This window comes from Centroberyx affinis, unplaced genomic scaffold, assembly GCF_046629955.1.
Source record: "Centroberyx affinis isolate AG114_WGS23_722 - 3 ecotype Tasmania unplaced genomic scaffold, CSIRO-AGI_Caff_v1 ptg002307l_1, whole genome shotgun sequence".
NCBI lineage: Eukaryota > Metazoa > Chordata > Actinopteri > Beryciformes > Berycidae > Centroberyx > Centroberyx affinis.
Window position 1 is genome coordinate 166,296 of NW_027280579.1, and position 21,503 is coordinate 187,798.

At 43.8% G+C, this 21,503-nt stretch overlaps 1 protein-coding gene across 2 annotated transcripts; it reads right to left on the reverse strand.

Moving 5' to 3' along the window:
* Positions 1-1,350: 1,350 nt before the first annotated feature.
* Positions 1,351-15,602, reverse strand: mia2 (MIA SH3 domain ER export factor 2). 2 transcript variants are annotated; one of them, XM_071533014.1, is made up of 23 exons: positions 15,478-15,602; positions 13,756-13,887; positions 13,552-13,573; positions 13,276-13,364; positions 12,894-12,965; positions 10,567-10,677; positions 10,397-10,468; positions 10,151-10,255; positions 9,651-9,773; positions 8,831-9,028; positions 8,528-8,618; positions 7,800-7,867; positions 7,604-7,674; positions 7,379-7,480; positions 7,069-7,165; positions 6,672-6,739; positions 6,058-6,143; positions 5,713-5,826; positions 5,031-5,183; positions 3,353-3,517; positions 3,126-3,178; positions 2,838-3,015; positions 1,351-2,719 (listed from the first exon to the last, which is right to left on the reverse strand). In XM_071533014.1, the coding sequence occupies exons 1-23, from the start codon at positions 15,499-15,501 to the stop codon at positions 2,484-2,486; spliced, it is 2,430 nt and encodes an 809-aa protein (XP_071389115.1). In that variant the 5' UTR covers positions 15,502-15,602; the 3' UTR covers positions 1,351-2,483. The 2 variants fall into 2 exon arrangements, with proteins under 2 accessions (XP_071389115.1, XP_071389114.1); XM_071533013.1 differs by lacking the exon at positions 15,478-15,602 and adding an exon at positions 14,716-14,907.
* Between the last annotated feature and the right edge of the window lie 5,901 nt (positions 15,603-21,503).

Here is a 21,503-nt window from a genome sequence, read left to right on the forward strand (position 1 = left end):
TACAGCCAACCTGCTTCAATTTAAGAGCACTTTAAGTGTATCATAAGTTAAATATAAAGCACTAGTACATGGTGTGTCCAATTAAAGATGGCAAAATATTTCAATTATTTTACTTAAAATTGGCTAATACTACTACTATTACTACTACTAATTTTGATAATACCAAATTTGACAGCAGTGCAAAGATTGTTTGTGAGATGAGACCCATCTAGTGGTGACACTGAAGCATGACCACGCTTTCCTCTCAGAAATGCATTGCTTCATGTTGCTTTCAAAACTCTCATATGAAAGCGCTGATTATCAGACCTCCTTTAAAGCTGATACATACTGCTAACTGGCACTCAACTTAATATGACTGGCCTGTGTTGCTGCCTTTGTCATTGTGATTTAGTTACTGTAAAAGTGAAGTGACTGTTGTGTTGTGATATCTGATCACCATATTCCCCTCTCTCTCTCTCACACACACACACACACACACACAAAGAAAACACCCCTCAGTCACAATGAATGCGGTGTACAGTTCATGTTCACAAACAGCATCCATCACAGGATAAAGGATGTTGTGTATTGAACCATTTATCTCTGGCAGTGATAAATGATATAATGGCACATTAGTCTTCATCCCTCTAAGGCACTCAAGTCTCTACACTACACACTTTCATTTGGCACTTTCAATGCAGTTTTGTATGGAAGTCCATGCGGAAAGTGGACAGGAGAAACTGAAAGTGCAACATTGACATTTCATTGGCATTCTCACATGTTGATGAGGGAGAGGAACAATTTATATTTTATTTGAAACCTCAGGAACTGGACTACCATTCCATCCTGAAGTTAACTCCACATCTGATGCTATGCCGAAGTAGAACCATTGAAACAGATCTTAATGGAAAATGTAAAGAAAAAAATTGGAGAAACGTATATGAATTTATGAACAAATATTTACCAATGACACCACTTAGCCAAAATGAAACAAGGGTGTGTATGATTTCCTAGACTTTTTGCATTTGAATTGTAATTTTCTATTCACTTTAAAATAAATCTTCCATAAATATAAAATCCCCCAAAAATATATTTACTTTGTAGCTAAGGATGTAAGGATATTTTAAAAATATTATAATAATTAACAATTACTAATTTAACAATCATTTCCATTGCAAGTCCATGCATTATATATGTTGTTACATCAGTCATTAAACATGGTTAATTAAACTGGAGTTAAAGATAATCCAATCTAGTATGAATGTGTGAGGGACCATTGGGAACCATTGATGGGGATGCTACTACAGTTCAACATATTGAACAAAATTAATATGACAATCCATGAAAGAAATGTGGAGAAATTGACAATTTGACAAAGGGTCTTTATTCATCTATTAATAATCACTTTTTTTTTTTTTTACAAAAATCCACATAGTTTTCATCTTTCTGGCACTGAAAGGAACCGCTCTTCCAGTCAGTCCATTCAACACACTGCTCTGTATCTGAGGACGGGTCACAGCTCAGTCTGCCATTTCACTCTTTTTTTTACATTTCTTTACTCCTACAAAAGACAACTGCCGATCATAAGCCACTTTTTCATGCCAGGGCCAACTGGAAGTGGTAGCAACACAGGATCAGAAGCACAGTTTTAGGTGTTTGGAATAATAGCCTTGTTGCAAAAAATTCTATGCAAAGGGAAAATTTGTGAATTTTGAAAGTATAAACCCAGTGGTGGAAACCAGGGGAATCATGTTGTTGTGGAGAAAATGGTCTCATTTGGCCTCCGATGAACATTCTGGAGAATTCAACACCAAGAGGACCAACTCAGTCCAGTCCAAAACCAGATGCCAAGTCTGCTTTGACAGCGACACCAGAGGGAAAATCCTTTTAAATGACTTTGACAGTGTGGATGGTAACAGAATATAACCTAAAGGCCTAAACAACAATGTGTTTCCTCTCATCAGTCTGAGATCAGTTAGACTCCTCTGAAGTCACACTAGAGTGCACAGGCCTGGTCACATGACTTCCTGCTGGCTGGGTTTCCAAACAGGAAACGGGAAGTAGTCCTCGAGCGCTTGCCGTCACCATGACGTCAGGAAGCGCCTCGCATACTCGATATTAATTCATATTGTTGGTTGGGCGATGGGGCAGAGAAAGAAGCGACAAAAAGAAACGATGGGAGAGAAAAGAGAGAGAGAGAGAAAAGAGAGAGAGAGGAGGTGAACGGAAGAGAAAAAGAGCAAAGAAAAGGTAGAGAAACATCAAGACCGAAAGACAGAATGGAGATTTAACAGTAATGAAGGTGGATGGTTTCCCCTCTTGCTCACACTAATTATTAAACACATCCCTCCGGTTAATAAATAGATGTTATGGAAAAGGTAAAGAGGGAAAATAGCAACCTGCCCACCATCCATCCGCCACCTTGTTCAGCTGAAACCCAAAACGAATCGTCGCGCGGCTCAAGTGAATGAGAAATATGACTTGGTGGAAATCTCAGGTCGGGTTCAGATGGCGTCGTGGGGCGAAGGTGTGTGCTGGTCCGGAGACCGGCTGTGCGCTGGCGACGGGACGGGCTGGCGAGGGGGAGGGGGGCCCATGGAGGGGGGAGGGAGGCCGTCGGGCGGGGGGGGTCGCACGGGGGGGCCGTAGGAGGACATGTGAGGGTGAGGAGGAGGAGGTCCGCCGGGAGGGAAACGAGGAGGGAACGCCATGCCGGGGTGCGGAGGACGAGGAGCCCACACTGGAGAGAGAGGGAGAGAAGGAGAGAAAGAAAGAGAGAGAGAGAGAGAGTCAGGTCTACACTGTTGACACTTGGAGATGACATGATTATAATACTACCGATAGCAGTCACTACTCACTAGGCATCATGGGAGGCCCCCCCGGCCCCCTGGGAGGGTAGAAATCAGGAGGCGGGGGTCCGTAGGGGAGTCTGCGGGGAAAAGGCCCGTCCATGGGTCCCAGCGGGGGTCCCAGAGGGGGGGCGTCCCCCATCCTGCGATCTGCTTCAGGGGGAGTCCTGCGCTCCCCAAGACCAGACTGGAGGAAGAGACACGGCAGGTTAAAGGTCACAGAGGCTGGAGAATTAGATCCGATATCAAACTAAATCAGACACTCAGCTGCACACACACACACACACACTCTCTCACCTCTCTGTGTTCATGTTCACCAGGTCCAAGGCTGTTTCCACCATACGTTGCCTCTGTATAGAGAAACACACACATTTAGTTTCATCCACACAATGTGAACTAATCAGGGACGGAAGGAAACCCATCTACAGTCACAGAGAAGAAAGTGAAGGAACAGAATACAGAGAGGGTCAGAGGAGAATGTAATGAAGGAAAGCCAAGCAGCTATACAGACTAGAGAGACTCACCAGCCATGTCTGCAGGGTGGGGGGGTCCCAGGGGTCCAGTAGGAGGGAGACCCCTGGGAGGGAGAGGGCCGGGCGGGAGGGAGCCGAGAGGAGGCAGAAGGCCCATAGCTCCTGGAGGGGGTGCTGGCCTCCTGTACATGGGACCTCCTTCTGGAAACATGTAACCTGGGAGGGAGAGGAGAGAGAGGAGAGGGAGGGAGAGAGAGGGAGAGGGAGACAGGAGGGAAAGGTAGAGGGAGACAGAGGGCATTAGATATTCTGAATCCACTTAGCTATTCCTGTGAAACTGGAAGCTATCTCAATATTTATGCAAATCAACAACTCTTTCCACTTGCTCCACTGACAGACAGTTGGAGATTGACTTTGTGGACAATGATCTGACCACAAAGTCAGCCTCCCATAAAATGTCAGTGGAGCAGCACAGTCATTTGTTGACATTGTTATTGAGTTTTGTCTTGTTTCCAACTTTTAATATACACATAATTTTCTATTATAGGAATGAGGTGTGAATTCTGCTTTAGAGTGGACTGTCCCTTTAATGTTGACAGGTTGTCACATGTATATTTGAGACAAACAGGCTCTTCAACACATTACTGGATCACAGTCACACACATTTATCATAGAGCCTCAATGATTTCCATAGTCAACTGTAGCTCTTGATGGTTAACACTGTTTCAAATACACTCCCTCACACAATGCACTGAACACAATACACACACATTCCCACCATGCATTTAGTATTCACATGCACACATTTCATTCAGTTTACACACACACATCATCAGCGTAGCACACACACTGTCGCAATGCATTTAGTACAGAAATGCATGCAGTTCATTGAGCCTGCACACAATCACAATGCATATGGTGCAGCACACAGGCTTATGATGCAATTTATACACACACACACACGCACACACACACACACAGGTGCAGATAATGTAGCACAATGAAGGTGATGAATCGTCGATGACACAGCAGAAATCCAGCAGTGCCACATGCAAATGTTTCCCCTGAGAACCAGGACTCAGGAAAATAAATGTTCCTAGCTGCAGTTTGAAGGCTGATTCCCACTTTAATAACAAGAGCAGGAATCAGCAGGAAGCAAACTGCTTTACTTTCATCTTTGGGGTCACAATTCATTCAGTTTTTGGTTCAGTTGTTTTTTTAATATATTTTCCAGCATTGGACCACAGTAACCAACTGAACACCTCAAAACAACATAACAGCTCTTTGGGACATTATTTGGGATATTATTGTTTATTGTTTATTAAATGGATCCCCATTAGCTGACGCCTTGACGACCGCTAATCTTCCTGGGGTCCACAAAAAGGACATAAGACATAATACATACAATACATAACATAAAACATACAGTTATTTGTTGAGTAAGGGGAAAAATTATTGATATAATCAACTTAAGGGACTTAACACGTCCCTGTTTAGTTTTGTGTCAAAACGAAGGAAAACATTCATTTCCCAGTGTTAAATCTGATCTCAACTGACCCTGACCTGTTCAGTTCTTCTATGTTGTGTGAAGCAGTGGGATGTTGGGACAGAGAGGTCAGGACAGGACAGGACAGGACAGGTCAGGCTGTGTGGAGGTTATCAGACCTTCCTGATATTACTAGCTGGCCTATTGGAGCCTTCTGATACTGTCTCTCACACACACACGCACCTGGAGGTCCGAGGGGCCCGGGGGGTCCTGGGGGCGGTCCTCCCCTGCGATCTCTCTCCCAGGTCGGGGAGATGGAGCCGCTGTCTGAATGAGGACCACCACTCCGCTCCGCCTCCCCTTGGCCACCAGGGGGCTCCACTGGACCACGAGACACTGGGGAGGGAAGGAGGGAGGCAGCGAGGAGACAGTATGGGGCAAGGAGGGAGGAGAAGAGACGTTGAAAAGAGAGGAGAGAAAAAGAACCAGAACCAAGAGAGTTTGGCCAGTAAATGTGTGATTGGAGGAGAGAGAAAGAGAGAGAGAGACAGATAGAGAGTGAGCAAGCGAGCATCATGTCAATCAGTGTATACAGAATGAACCGAGTAAACCAGAGTCATCATTATATTACAGTCCATTCCCCCATGGACGTTACAAAGCACCTACAGCATGCGAGCACACACACACACACACACACACACATCATGCTACTACAGACGTGGATGGACCTACAGTATATTTTCATCATTTTCACTCCATGGGGTAAAAAAACAGCATCTGTAGTTCACCATGCTACAGCCAGCTGGTCATCGCCAACATGCCAAACGTGTGTGGTTACTATATCTGATATGAGTAAGTGAGGAAATGTATGTAACATAAGTGTGTGCGTGTGTGTGTGTGTGTGTGTGTGTTTGTGCATGCGTACTTCTAGGAGACAGTCTAGGTGGCGGTCCCTCCATCAGCGTGGGAGGAGACAGGAAGGCGCGGGTTTCGGAGGCGGGTCGACCCAGAGGTGAGGGGCCGTACGGTGACCTTTCACCTAGAAACAACACAGCAGGTGACGGAAGAGATCAGAGGTCATAGGTCACAGGTGAGCGATAGGTTGACGACTGGAAGGTTGAGGCCAACAGGCAAATCAGTGGGCCACGAATGTGTGTGCACATGTGTAACCTTCCACTTTCACCAGGTCAGGGTCCATGAGCCACGGGATATAACCTCAATAATGAGTGTGTGTGTGTGTGTGTGTGCGTGTGTGCGTGTGTATACTAACCTCTAAAAGGCAGTGGTCTGGCCAGGGTGTCCAAGGCGTAGGGATCTTTGTCAAGGGTGTCCATTTTAAACTGTGTGTCTGTCAGCCTGCACACAAACACAGCTCAAGCTAACACACAATACCTGGACCTGAATATGTAACATATAGTAAAAACTCCATTCGCTAATTGATGAAAACATGTTTCTAAATTTTCTAAGGAATTCAGAATGTGTTTTTGAAGCAGTACCAGAATATGTTTCATGGGCCACAAACATAAAAAAGTATTCTTCACAAGTACTGTATCTGTGAACTAGCAAATTAAACTCAAGTCACACGGTTTTCAGGTGAGAATGTGTGAATTTTTGAATGTGAAACTGTCTTCAGTGTGATATCTTGAGAACATTGTATCCTTCTTGTGTTCATCAAAGCTCAGTGAAATAATGGATATGAGAAAATATAACTTCCTAAGTACTCAATTTGTTTTTTAAACTTTGAAGCGTTAAAAGACTTGAATAAGATGTGAAAATCAACAACGTATTCCAACCAAATATCTCTGAACTAAAGACCGTAGTAAAAACAATATTACAGGGGACTCAATTAGAACCAAGGTACTGTATTTGCAAAATGGTACTTACTTCTGTCTGAGGAGGGCGTTCTCTCTCCTGATGTCCGCTAGCTCTCTGTCTGCTGCTCGGGCCGCCAGCTGAAAAATAAAGTCAACATCAGTAACATGCATGCTATATACATACATACATACACAGTCAAGATCAGTAACACACATGCTATGCTCAGGACATTATGGATCATGAGAGTAGGGTTGTCACAAAACCAAAATTGTGTCCTACTATAAAACACCAGACTCCTGTTGTGTGTACTGCAGAGACAGGCAGGAAATATAGCCATGCTAATACATGACTGGCTGTCATCTGCAGAAAATTAATGGAGCTTTGGCAACTGGTTGTTTGTTAGTGGTGTGAACGCACAGTCGGTAACACAATCAAGACAGTGTGTGTGTGTGTGTGTTTTACTAACCCAGTTATTGTGAGCCTTCTTCTCATGTGCTGATATCTGGGTCTGGTAAGACTGTTTGGTTTTCTCCAGCTCTTCCTCCATCTCCTCTGCCCGCTGTCTGAAGGAACACAATAATACATAGGTGAGACTGCTGAAGTGTGTGTGTGTCTGTGTGTGTGTGTGTGTGTGTGTGTGTGTGTGTGTGCATGGCAGGGAGGCACACACAAATGCCCTAGGGTAAAAATTCCACAAGCAGCGCTGAATATCACACCAAACCCACATATTACATACTGCTGATTTGTTTAATAAATTCTTCTGCTGCAGCAGCTACCTGTAGTTGTTGAGCTCCTCCATGGCCAAGGTGATGTTTCTGTCTGCTTTAGTTAGCTTCTCCTCTTTCTGCAAGCGCTCCTTCTCCTCCACAGTCAACAGTCTGCAAACACACATTTTAATCACTATCATCAATAGGAATTGTACAACTATTATCGCTGGCGTGAATTCATGCATGTCTTATGCCTGTGTGTGTAGCTGTGTGTCTGAGCATGTGTGTCTATACCTGTGCAGCTTTAGCTCATTTTCCTGGTACATTTCTGTCATAATCGTAAGTTTCTGCTGCAGTCGCTGAACCTGGAGGGAATGAAATGAATCCAAAGGCAAATTAACGAACACATAGATGTTTTAAAGGTGGAACACCATGTCGCACAAATGCAAAGTTAAGGTGAGCTACTATAGGCGGTAGGTGTCAAACCTACCTGGTCTGTGTAGTGCTCAGCCTCTGACTGCAATGATGATTTCTCACTCTCCAGCTCCTTAATGCCCTCTGGAGAGACACATACACAGCCACAGACACAAGCACGCACACACACACACGCATATGCAGAAACACAAAAACAGTTATTAGAGGTTGATTTAACCAGAAACAAGAGATGCTACACATTGTTTCATATCTGAAATAAATGTAATGAAATAAAATGGAAACATCTGTAGACCTATCAGAATATCCATCTGCATGACTGGGCTGATTTCACACTAGAGAAAAGCAAACCAACAAACCTAGATAAGATTAGATAAGATATTTTAAGACTATTTCAGGACTTCCAGACACCCTGTCTATGCTCATGGCCTCTTGCAATGATTAACATTAACCACAAGAATTTCAGACAGAAACAAACAGTTCTAAATGATTGTGAAACAGTTGCATATATTAACTGGTGAATATCAGTTAGTAGCATTTCACCCTCTGTTTGGAAATTGTGTTTTGTGTTGAAACCTTATTAACAGTGGTCTCTACACTGATGCAACTGTTGTCATGATCTGACAGCAGGTGGTTCGTAAGTCACACATTAAAATGATTGTGGCTGATGTTAATTATCACCAGAGGCTATGAGCATAGAGATGTTTGTGGAACCTAAAGGAGCCGACATGTCTGGGCTGCTAACTGCTAAGCAATGATGAGACAGATATTGTGTGGCTGACTCACCTTGCAGGTCCTCTTTAGCTCTGACTTCATCATTTAGTTTGGCAAACACTCTATCCTTGTCCTCATCCACTGATTTGAGGTCTGCATTCAGCTACACACACACACAAATAAAAACACAACGTATTGAACATTGAATTAAACAGTAAACTGTTCATTCATGTTATTATTTAAGCAATAAGCCAATGGCTATGTGGACCAGAACTATTTGTTTTGTAATAAAAATATTAATCTAGTGAGAAATAAATTACATGCAATGAATACTGTGTGTGTGTGTGTGTGTGTGTACCCAGTTTACTCTGATACCTTAGCAGCATAGATGAGTTTCTGGACTTTCTGGAGGTGGTGGTGTGTGTTCGTTGTGTGTCCTCTTCCATTCTCCCCTTCTCCCCCTCCTCCTCCTGCTGTCCCATTGGAGGTCTCCCTCTCTCCTTCCTGCTCACCCTCCTCTTCCTCCAGGTCTGAATCCCATGCTTTCATACTTAGCAGCCGGTCCGTCAGGGACTGGAAAGACACACGTGTTTAGTTTCAACAAAGTCCCTCATAACATGTAACACCATTGAATCCATATGCCCAAGTTACCTATACTTGCACTATTTTGCATCCTAAAATGAACTGAACCAAATGCTTTCTAGGAAAGATACAAAATGGCTGCGTACTAGAACAATGAGGATATTATTATTCAACCCCAAAGAGGATTAGACCCAAATGTCAGGCTGATATTGGCCTTTCATTAAAAATCTGACATTGGCCTGTTATGTCCACCTTTAATATGATGGAGGTTCCTCCCTGACTCCCTTTTCTCAACCACAGTTAGTCCAAGTCAGTCTACAACAACGCAATCAATACTAGATTGGCTGTGCATGGGAAGGCTTTAAAAGCATTTTGATCCCCATAGGTATGCTTGCATATGTTTTTCTAAAAAATTCCATTAGTATGGGTTTCAACAGAGAGTTCCACATGTGTCATATGAAGGCTTTTCTGGGAGAAACACTGAATACTTGGAAGTTTGTGGCATGAAAATGGTCAAATTTAAAGATAGTGAATCAGCACAAAGTATCTGCTATTGGCAGCTTCCACCCAAAAAGGGGTAAAATCATGGGTCAAACCATAGAACCAACCATACCTTGATGCGCTCGTCCTTGTTGGTCACGTCCTGCAGCATCCCGCTGTAGGAAACCTCACACCTCTTCATCTCCCCCTCCAACTCACTGACTCGTTCCACCCATCCCTCCATTTGCTGCCGCAACTACAGAAGGAAACAAACACACAGGCAGAGAAAGATGAAACAATGGTGGTGGGGAGGCAGGGGTACAGTGAGGGAGAGGAGACAGTGAGAGGGGGATAGAGATAGAGAGGGGAGGGAGAAAGAGAAAGAAGGATAATATCTTGGGATGTAGTGGTATGTTTCACGCACATTTTATGCAAAGATGAACCATACAGTTGGAAAGTGCACACGGACTGTACAGAGTATACATAGATATCATGAATCTAATATGTAGATGCAGCAAAATGCAGGAATTTGGCTAAGCAGTACCCTAAATCCGTAATTCACCTCACCTTCTACCTCCATATATAAATATTAAATATATTTATTTATTTATTCATATGTGTGTGGAGTCCTACCTGTGTGTTGCTCTCCTGAAGCAGTGCGTTTTCCTCTCCGGCTGATTCCAGGTTCCTCTGTAGTCGGTCACTGTTCATATTATACACCTTCAGCGTGGTCTGTGCCTAGAGACAGACCGACAGATATATTGTCACATGAACCATAGAGAGACGGAACAGAGGAGGAAAAGAAGAAGAGGAAGCAGAGGGGAGAGGACAGGAGAATGACGGCAGGAAGAAGAGAAGAGGAGGAGAAGAGGACTGCACCTGTTCTTCCTGTGACTGGAGTTCTTTGGTTTCTTCTTCGAATGTTTTCATGCTCTCCTCAAGCTCTGATATCTGGAGGGATAAGAGCACAACATTACTACTTAATCCATATCACACTTAACAAGACTGCCATAGTTTGGTACTGTTAATGATAGTGGGTGTGTTCCTACCCTCCTCTCTTGCTGGATCCTGTGCTCTCTCTGCCAGTCCAGTTGCTCCTTCAGTTGTTCCAGATCCCTCTCCAAATCCCTTTTAGCTCGCTCCAACTCTCTGGCTTTGACCTAAAGGAGGAGGGAGAAGAGATGCCATTAGAATAAAATCTCTATTCTCTATGTGTTTGTGAGAGAGAGGAGTGAACATTAGAGGGGGGGGGGGGGGGTCAGAACACAATGCCAAAATGCCTCATCCATCCAAGTCTTGCCAAAAATCAGACCAGTGGTGTCTGAGTTTAGGTCCCACACAAATGAGAGCAGTAGAGAGACAACTTTTTACAATAACAATGCAATTTACTTGTATTAGCGGCTTTATGTGCAACATCTGAAAATAGTACAGTCTTCTTTATGTTCTCTAACCAAGGATGATTATAGGCTGTTAAACAGAACAAAGGAAAAATCACCAACCCTCCAGCACCATTGAGTTGTTAATGCCAGGATGAGACAACTGTCAGTAATCCAAGACCAGACTGAGATTAGTGAATCATACAGCAAAAAAGCTTAAAATCAAACCAAAATAAATGATGATTACAAAATACTGATTATATAATCCCACAGGGTCACACAGTAATCTTATACATTACCAGTTTAGTACTCTACTGTTAAAATGTAAATTTCATTACTTCCTCATATGAATATTCAACACTATAAAATTCTGTGGGGGTTTTTTTTAGTTTCTTAGCTCCCAATCTGCAGCTTGAATTTACTGTTGAACTGCCAACTGTCTCTCATGCCTGAGTTTTCTTCAACACAAAAAGGTGACAAAATATACATTAACATTGTACCAGGCGAAACAAGTCAGATCCCTGTCCCTCCCAAGCAAAAGCTGATGAAACTGAAAGGCTCTTAGCAGAACACACACTTGATTTGGAAAGTAAACACCCTAACTCAGCTATCATCATCCTTGGCGACTTCAACCACTGCGGGTTGGACAATGAACTTCCCAAGTACAAGCAGCTGGTCAGCATATTGTACCAAGCATTCCCCAGCGCCCCCTTCTGCTCCAGACAAGCCATGACTGAGATGATCACAACCTACATTACAATGCTTAAGAGGGCCAACCATGTTCAGACAACAGTGAAAAGACGGGTTCAGGTGGAAGTGGTGATGGGGGAGGAGAGTGTGGACCTGCCCAACTCAACCGACTGAGACACTTTTAGATGTGTGATACTGTGTGCTCCGACAATTTCGTTTGTAGGTCTGCATATCAACAACAAACCATTATGTTATACAAAGAGCTTAAGCAGCTGAGAAACATCAGGGAGCAGGCTCACAAGGCAGGAAATAGAGAGGAATACAGAACAGCGAAGATTCACCTCAACAAGGCAACAGGAGTCGGCCACCTCGACCCAGCAACACAAGTCAGCCCTAAGACTGCATCCTGTTTGGCATCCTACCCTCTGGAAGGTGCAGCTGGTGTGTCAGTGCTGCATCACTCACCACCACAAACAGTTTCTATCCAACAGCAAACACCAACAGCAAACACACTCCTCAACCAGCCCTCCTAAGCCCCCCCAAACATCCTCTCTCTCATTCTCAGTCACACACATGCGCATATATGTGTATGTATCCATGTGCATATATGTATATGTAAATATCAGGGTTTTCCGCAGCACTTTACATTCAACATTCAAAGCAGGCCACATTAACAAAAGAACACGCCCGCCTTGACTGGAAAATCCTAAGAAAAAATGACATCCTAAATTTGTTATTATACACGTTTCCTTTCACTGAGGCCAAAGCAATGCTGAACACAGCATCCAGGAACATTATTTTGGCCGCTTCAAATCTTCTATAAAACCTCCTTGCATATCATCAGTAGAGCAGTATTATTATATTGTTGTTTTATTGTTAGCCTACAAGCAAACTGCTAAAACTTGTCAAACATAATATAAACCAATTGAATTTGAAGTTATTTGCCTTGCATTCTCAACAGAGAAGGCAGATAAACAGCCCAAAATAATAGGCTTTTTCCCTCAGACTCTGGTCAGAAGTTTAGGACTTCCTCCAAACACAGGGTGACAGGATACAGTCCATAGTGGTAGACCAACAGTTATGTACAGTTCTGTTTTATTGTGGTCAATTTGTGTCTCAGTTGTGTAAATTATTTATGTAGTTTAAGTACACTTATGTGCAGTTCTTTTTTGATTATAGCTGATGTGCAGTCACAGTAGAAGACACCCTCCTAGGAATTATGGCTAACATTCAAACACTTTTTATTTATTTAATTGAGGATTTCTCCAAGGTTTCAGACATTTGTTAGTTTCTCTTTTTCTCTGTCTTACCTCCAGATTCTCTGTCTTTTCACTTTGGGCCAAGACACCACTGTCCCTCAGTGTGCCCTCCAGGTCATCATACTACAAATAATACATAATAAAGAAAAAAAATCAGATTAAGTGCAGAAGAGACCCACAATCACCACAACCAGACATGTATTTTTTCAGGATTTCAAGCTATTTGGATATTTATCTCTTATTCATTTGTAATGGGGAGTTTCCTGCTTTTGCTGTTTTTGATCACACTGTTCTGTGTTCTAAGTCCGTTTTTTTCATGCCGTGGAAAACCAAACACATTACATTACTTAGGCTAAATTTAAATGGATCAATGTATGTCACACAGGAATTGTTTCTAGGCCAGCAGACAGTCAGCATCTGCATTAGTACTGACCTCTTGTTGACATTTGCTGAGAGTCTCCAGGACTTTACACTTCTCATTCAGCAGCTCTGCCACCTGCTCAGCCATATGCCTCTCTTTTCCTGAGACACAGGGAATACACAACATTTACACAACATTTACAAACACCGACTTATTTTTAAATTATTTCTATGACAATTCTGCTTTATGGAACAGTATACAGTGGACAGAGAGAGGGGAAAGATGACAGTGATCAGTGATGCCAAGCTGTAGAATTGTGATGTGAATGAAGAAGTAACAGGAACTTACTTCGATACATTCTGCTTTTGACCTGTGGAGGAACAGGGAAAGAACAATGAGATAAGTCATCAGAGGGAATAATGGATTGATGAATGGATTGATTGCCAATGGAATAGGTGTCATGTACTATGTATAGAACTACAACATATCCAGATGAACAGCATCATTGTGACCAAGCTCTAAGTGTGTGTGTGTGTGTGATTGTGTACTCACAGAGCTATAACATCGACAGGTGAACAAAAGCATCGTTACGAGCCCCACCAGGCTGGAGACGATGACTGGTTCCCATGGCAACCCGTACAGGTCCGGCCCTGGTCTGATGTCATCAGGCAGCGTCGATACAACCTGGAGAGGGGGGTGGGGGTGGTGTTATACCCAATATAATAGTTATATAATACCATAGGAGCTGGTGTCAATCAAAGACTCTAAACAGGAACCAAAAGTTAGTACATTTCAGTCTTTGAAACCCAGACTCTGTTGCCCAGACTGAGTTGCACCCTATTTTTCACCTGATCCGTCTAATAGAAGGTTTAACAGAAAAACAGGTGTTCCTAATAGCTAGTACAGTTTGTGTATGAGTACTCATGGGGAGCTACCAGAAACTGTCCTGTAGCCTATTTTTGGTCCAGGTAGTTAAAGAATCACTACTTGAAAAGACGCTTTCCAATACAAGCCCAAAACACTGGTGACAGCATGGTGCCCACCTATCTCCTCCTGGCAGTCAGAGAACTAATGTTTTTGTCAATACTGTACAGACTTGGCAGTGATTACACGATTGCTAAAAGAAGGAAATGATAACAGAGAACGGTAACAGCTACGTTAGTGCCTTTCTTTCTTCAGGGAAGATTCAAAGACATCTTCTGTCTATTTTAACAAATGAAAAACAACAGAAAAACAGAACATACGGACGTTTACGTTACTAACAATTGGCTGGCCAACAGCATCTGTTGTACATTTCAAAGCGCAACACTGAAATACCACGACAGCCCTGACAGCTAGTTAATGGCACTGGCAACACATAAATGGAATTATAAATGAACAGTACAAAGTCACAAGAGATGTGAAGACCCAATCATGAGATGTTCTCCATTGCCTAGTAACTGTTAGTAGTCCGTTACGTTAAGCTGCGCAAGCTAGCTTGCTAATGCTAACGAAAACTGCCACATAACGTACATCCTTCACTTTCTCCACTGCGATACTGTAGTAAGCCTCCGCCGTCGCTTGAAAGTCGGCCGCTTTGCTGGCCAGTTTTTCACTCGCCAGGTGTTCCGCCATTTCCAAATTATTTCATTTGAGTAATATTTTGTACATTTATGTTATCATTTGGGAAGAGATGCCGAAGCTGTCAACCGGGCTAGCGGCAAGTTCACCTCACATCCTATTCACAACACCGACCCTCAAGAGAGGATCACGTCATGTGGCACGTCCATAGGGGGGCACAGAATACTACAGTCTCTCCACAAACACACTGAAACGTATGACAAATTTCTTTGCTTACCAATAGGTTAAAGATAAGTTATAATGATACATTTAAGGACACTGAACAAAATATGTGTTCTTTGGAGCGCTGAAAGGCCCATGTAGTTATAATCACACCCCCGCCAGTTTAAATGGTTCAGTCGCAACGTCACCAATTGTAGAACGCCACACTGGCACATCGGGACGCTTTTAAAGTGACACCAAAGCAAACAGGTGGAACCAAAACAAACAAAAATCCTCTCAATAACCTCTTTGATGAGGTCCCGACTAACTAATATAACAATTTCAAATGTTGGTCGTATTAAACCAGTGTTTCACACAAAAGGCATGCTTTCTGGAAGAGCGTGTGACCATGTGTCACCTGCTTTGAGTTACAACCACAGGCTCATAACAAGTTGGTAGGACACAAGTAGAGATTTCAATCCACACACTGACCAGCAATAGCCTGATACTCACCGAAATGACCTCATTTGTATCCATTTGAAACCAGCAAATAGCTTGCTCTCTCAAATTCTCATTTTACAATAATTTGCCCTCAGAGCAGTGTTGATTGCCAGCTGGCTCGGTGAGAGAAATAGAGACCTGCCCTAAGGAATGTGAGTGACGTTGAAGGGCCTAAGCCAGTTTGACAGCTGAGAAGGAGGCAACGCTGCATGCCAGAGGCAGTCAGATAGATCAGCATGTCAGAAGTTCAGTGTCTTAAAGGACCAGTTTTCACAGATTGTAGACACTTTCAAAACAGCTGTATGGACCAATGGAGGCCTTTGACAGTACAGGACAACCAGCTGTCCAAGGCTCTGTGCCCAGAGGGACCTTAGGTGCCCATACAAAATGATCCTTCACTTGACATTTACGCCTGCAAACTCAATGTTGCCTGACTAAATATGATGAGGTTGGTTTGGGGTGAATTTTAGTAAAAAGGATGGCATTTTCCTTTTGCCTTAGCCATCATCAGTTCCTATTATTATAAAAACATTGCTGCAATAAAATAGTAGACAATGAACACTATTTGTTAGCCAAAAGCTAAATTATACTGGTGGTAGGCCTACAACTTTAATTGTTCTTGTTTGGATTGGGTTTAGGCTAAAAATGATTGTTCAAAAACATAATTAGAATATAATTTATTACTTGGGTTTTCAGGTTTTAATCAGATTTGGGTTTACAAAAAGCTATACCCTTCAAATATTTGAAGTATGGGAGGAGCCATGGTCAATTTTGCCACCTAACCTAAAATTATAAGACAGAGGATATTTTTTCCATGAGTTCTAACATTTAGTTTGAGTTGATTTCACAGGCTCGTACAGAATTATCAGTTACAGAGCCTTCATATTGCCTTGACTATGACATGGAACTTAACTTACAGCTTAGAACATTAAAGGACCTCCATTTGGCCTCCATGAACTACAATCTGCTGACAAGTCTTACCTGCACAATAAGCCATTTGAGGAGCTCCTTCACTGCAAGAATATGAGTGGTTGCATCTCCAGCAATCTGATGAACAGAGTCCAGAAGCTGCTTCATCACCCCTGTGTTTACAGTCAGAGATAGGGACACAGAGAAGTATTTAGAGCTGCACCCTTTGTTTTTTTTTATATTATTTTATGGTGTTTCTGCTTTATCAGATTGTATACAGTAGCAAGTGACAGGCAGGAAAAACAGGAGAGTGAGAGAGGATGACCTGACAAAGGTCATGAGTTCAGGTCGAACCCTTGAGTTGAAAGACAGCAACAGAAGGGGGAATTAATCAGAGTAAGATCCTCTCAATTCACATGTATATGAGCACCAATCTGCTCCAAGCACTGTCATTGCAAATTAGCTAACATTAGCTAAAATGCTTTGATGTGACCATCCATCATTGTATCTGTCTGTGTAAAAGTAAAACAAATATGGTATATTGCATCTTTATACATGTGATTCTGGTCAAGAATTGTGTTTGGATGAGAGGTGTTCCATGAGTGAATCATCTTTTAATCATTTTCCATTATGAAAGGACACTTGGGTCATCCATACCTTCCACTGGCTGTGGTCCTGCCTGGTTGTGAGGACTGGACACCTCTATAACTGGCTTCTCAAGGGACATTCTCTCTTCTTCACTTCCTTTCTCCATCCCTCCTCTTTTCTCTATCTCAGTTTGCCCCTCTTTTCCCATCTCTCCACCCAGCTGTGCATCCGTCTTCTGCTCCCCCATCACTTCATCTTTGCGGGTGTTGTCATCCAGGCCTGCAGAAGAATCTTCTATCTTGCTTGGGTCTGCCTCAGTGGTGGATTCTTTATCTTTTGTGTCTGATTTCCCTGTGTTGATGATCTCTTTCACTCTCGCCAACAGCATATCTAGTTTCTGAAGGGCGATGAGCGTTCTGGTCTTTTCCTTGTCCTCCTGCGGCGCATCAACAAGCCTTACGCTAGGACTGATCAGCGTCTCCCTGTGGTGATGCAAGAGTCTTTCCATATCCGAGAGTATGGACTCATCATTATCAGGGTCTTCCATCACAGTGTCCGAGCTTCCCAAGGTGTAATCCAACCACTGGAGTTTGTGTCGCCCGAAGAGCTCTAACACAACAGTGGTCTCTTCCACGCTCATATGGGTTAGGAGGGTCTTGTAATGTTTGGAGAGTGTTGCTGCTGTTGTTTTGAGATGGGTTTCTGTGTTGGGAGATGGGGAATGCTGATGAGAATGGGACTCAGTGCGGGACAGAGATAATCCCTGGGTCTCGGTAAAGGGAGAAGGCTCAGGCTGCTGTTGGGACGGGGAGGCAGGAGTGTCGGGGTGCAAATCTTGGATGTGAACCTGAGTTGAATCCGCACTTGAACCCAGATCTTGTTCAGGAGTCAGAGAATCTTGTGGTTGGGATGTTTCCTCTTGCCTGCTGTCCTGACCGGGTGCAGATTCTTTGGAGTCCTTAGTTTGGGTGCTGGGTGTCGGGCTGAAAAAACTGAAGCTGTTTTTGAAAAGACCAAATGCTCCTCCACTTTCAGGCATTACTGTGCCTCTATTTTGGTCTTCACTGGCATCTGAAGAACCGGTAGGACCATTAGACTCATTTGAAACAGTCTGTTCAGATATCACAGCCTGACTTTCAACAGTGTCACTGGATGAAGCTGAAATCTCCCCTTCTCCCTCAGCCTTGCCGGTGGATTCATCACCAACCCTGCTGTCATCATTACTCAGCCTATCAGCTCCTTCGTTCACACTTATATCATCATGCTGTAGGTTTATCCTCTTGTCTTCCCCCTCTATGGTTCTGTCCTGCTTGTCAATAGAAAGTCCAGCGGTGCTGGTTTCATCTGAATACTTTCGATCATTGTCACTGTGCTCGACTTTTCCTGTCTGATCAGCTGCCAAACCACCATTCGTATCACTGGAGGCAACACCAATGACAAACTGACTATGAGTGTGATCAATGATGCCATCAGCATCAATCTCTTCATTCCCACTTACTTCTGATTCACCGTTTTTTCTCTCCCTCTCCTCTTCTCTCCCCTCATCAGACTCATTATCTCCATGTAATGTTTTTCCCTCCTGTTCTTTTTCCCTCTCTTCCTCCTCCTGTATCCTGAACTCATCTCTCCTCTTCTCCTCCATTCCCTCAATGGATGTCTTCTGACTTTCTTCTCTCCTCTCTGCTAATATTTGACCATCGTCATCCGCCAGATTATGCTTTCCTGTCTTTATCGCCCTTTCATCTATTGACATCACTCCATCCTCAGACTCATCTCGCTCTTCTTCTCGCTCTTCGCCGTCTGTCACAGATCCATCTTCGGCAGCCTGAGGATAAAGCTCATTCGAACCTTCTGTTACAGGCATTTCTCTGGTCGAATCCACGCTCAGACTCAAATTAATTGCCGCTTCCACATCCTTCCCCTCCTTATTTTCTTCACCCTCCTTCTTCTCCACATTCTTTACCTCCTCCACCTCCTCCTTCTCTTCCTCCTCCCTCTCCCCTTCCTTCTGCAGGCTTTCAGCCTGCCTCTTTTCAGTCTTTGCTGCTGTTTCCAAGCCATTTTCAGCCTTTGACCTTTCCTCAGTGCTTACTGACTCTAGCTGGCCAATGTCATTCTGAGTGGGAGTTTCAGATTGGATACTGTTTTCACTTTCAAACTCAGAATTAGATGATTGTACGTGGTTGGTCTCTGTTTCTGTTTCAGACCTACTAGCTGACTTTAGCTCAGTTTCATTCAAGATCTCTTTCTCAAAGCCAAGTGTCTCTATCTCGGTTTGAGCTGGCTGGACATTGTTTTCGTCCTCTTTCTCAGCTTCATTCTCAGAATAATCTACCTTTAGATTGTCTACGTCACCATCACTGTGTGTGTCTCCCACAGAGGTTTGATGTATATTGTCCATATTAATGTCTTCATTGGATATGCTCTCAGTAGAGGCCAATCTGCCTCTGTCCTCTTCTGAGGCATTTTCATTGGGAATTTCAGCATTCACACTGGTAGATTGGGGTCTGCCAAACTCCTGAGAGCTATCCTGATAAAGAGATTCAGCAGGGTGTGTCTCTCCCTCCTGTCCTAACTCATGGTGTGTCTCTTCCTGAGTGGTGTCAACCTCCAGTTTCATCGAGGTCTCTTCTGTTTCTGCTGTGTTATCGTCAGACATGGCTACCCTATCTGTGTCATCAACACTAGTTTTTACGCTATGAGGAGCAAAGACGGTATCCTCTCCGGGGATTTTATCATCACTGTCCTTAGCTGTGGAAGAGGAAGGCCACTGCTTTCCATTGCTGTCTTCTTCATCACCGCTGACTTGACTCTGCTGTGTTAGTTCTTCAGTCTGCGTAGTGTCATCACCTGTTTGTTGGATATCTCTGTGAAGTAGCTCTGCCTCCGCATTACTCTCCTCATCCTTACCATCATCACCACTGGCCTCAACTTCGACAGACGCCTCGGTGGAGTCTTTTGTGTTCTCAGTCTGATTCGTAAAGGTTTGTCCCCCTTCCTCATCCGGCATCCTTGTCTTTTTGCTTTGCCGCTCATCTTTGTCATCTTCCTCATCTTCACCCACAGAAGGTCCCATGGAATCCAACGCAGAATCCACAGAATTCAAACCGGAACCCTGGGTGGTGATGTTGGTTTGGGTCATAAAATCACCCGCTGATACTCCTGTATCTCTCTGTTCACTATCATCAACATCCTCATCTTCACCTTTATTCCCTGCTGATTTGTGAGTAGAAACCTGATCGACTTCACTCATGGTTTTTGCTGATCTTTCCTCATCTACTATCTCTTTACCCTTATTATCTACGTCATCGTCGTCCTCATCATCTACTTGAAGGAAGCTGTCCAGCATGGAAGAGAATCCATCTACGGAGAAGACCGACTGGGACTCTTTCTCTGACTCGTTCTGGAGAGTATAGACTTTGTGATCAACTTCCTCAGATCCAGTATTTTCGGGTAAGATGCTGTCCTTTTTACCGTCCAAGTTATCTAAAACACCATTGGCATCGAGAGATGCTGTGGTACCCGACTCTGTCTCTATCTCTGAGGGGAGATTTTGATCTTTTTGAGTTTCTAGCACTTCTGATCTACTGGTGTCTTTGGTGCCAGTACTGGAATCCACTCCCTTTATTACTGTCTCTGTTTCAGTCTCAGCCTCCTCCTCGTCTCTCCTTTCTTTGCTTGGCTCTGTCTTTCCCTCCTCTGTCAGTGCAGGTTGTGTCTCTTCTCTCTCTTTCAAACCACTTCCTGCACTCTCGTCAATTCCACCCTTATCTTTACCGAAACCTAAAACGTCCCCGATCCCTATATCCATCCAAGAGCGAGATAGCGGTGGTTCCGGTTCCTGGATTGTCTCCTCAGTCTCTCCTCCACCAGCTGTTTCCTGGTGCCCCGACTCCTGATTGGTCAGTCCGAACCCCAGCGTGCTGGACAGTCCGTTTCCCAGCCAATCCAATGTCCCCATCTCTTTGTTCTCCTCATCCTGTAATTGATTGTTGTCTAGATCCAGAGCCAACCTCCTACTCCTGAATGTCTCTCCTGTTTCCTCCTCCTTTGCTTCTCCATCTCGCTCTCTTTCTTCGGAATTATCTGTTCCTCTCTCGCCTCCAAAACCAAGCCATCCAGTCACCGTTGAAGTCAAAGAATCGTCGGTTTCTCTCACTTCTTCTCCCTTTTTCTCTTCTTTTTCCGTGCCTTCTGTGGAATCGTCCGGTTTTCCCTCTCCTCCCAATCCCAGCCATCCCGTCACCGAAGAAGTGATAGAAGCTTCGGCCTGTCTCTCGTCTTCTTTCTCTCCTTCAGCCAAATCGCCAGGTTCTCCCTCTTCTGCCAGACCTAGCCATCCTGTCAAAGACGAACCGAGCCAGGAGGAGGAGGAGGGGGAGGGGGAGGGGGAAGAGGAGGGAGACCCACCTTGTTCGTTCTGAGCCTCAGGTGTCTCATTATCATCGGCACCAAAATCTTCTTCCTCATGAGTCCCAGCAGCAGCATCATCATCACCGTTGTTTTTGTCACTTTCTGTCGATGTGCTGTCGACTTCCTGG

Excerpts from the sequence above, each read along its gene's own strand:
- mia2 (XM_071533013.1), bottom strand. The coding sequence starts at position 14,817 with ATGGCGGAACACCTGGCGAGTGAAAAACTGGCCAGCAAAGCGGCCGAC. Across the intron at positions 7,481-7,603 it reads AATGAGCTAAAGCTGCACAG|ACTGTTGACTGTGGAGGAGA; the intron begins GTATAGACACAC and ends GTGTGTTTGCAG. Across the intron at positions 6,144-6,671 it reads AACGCCCTCCTCAGACAGAA|GCTGACAGACACACAGTTTA; the intron begins GTAAGTACCATT and ends GTTTGTGTGCAG.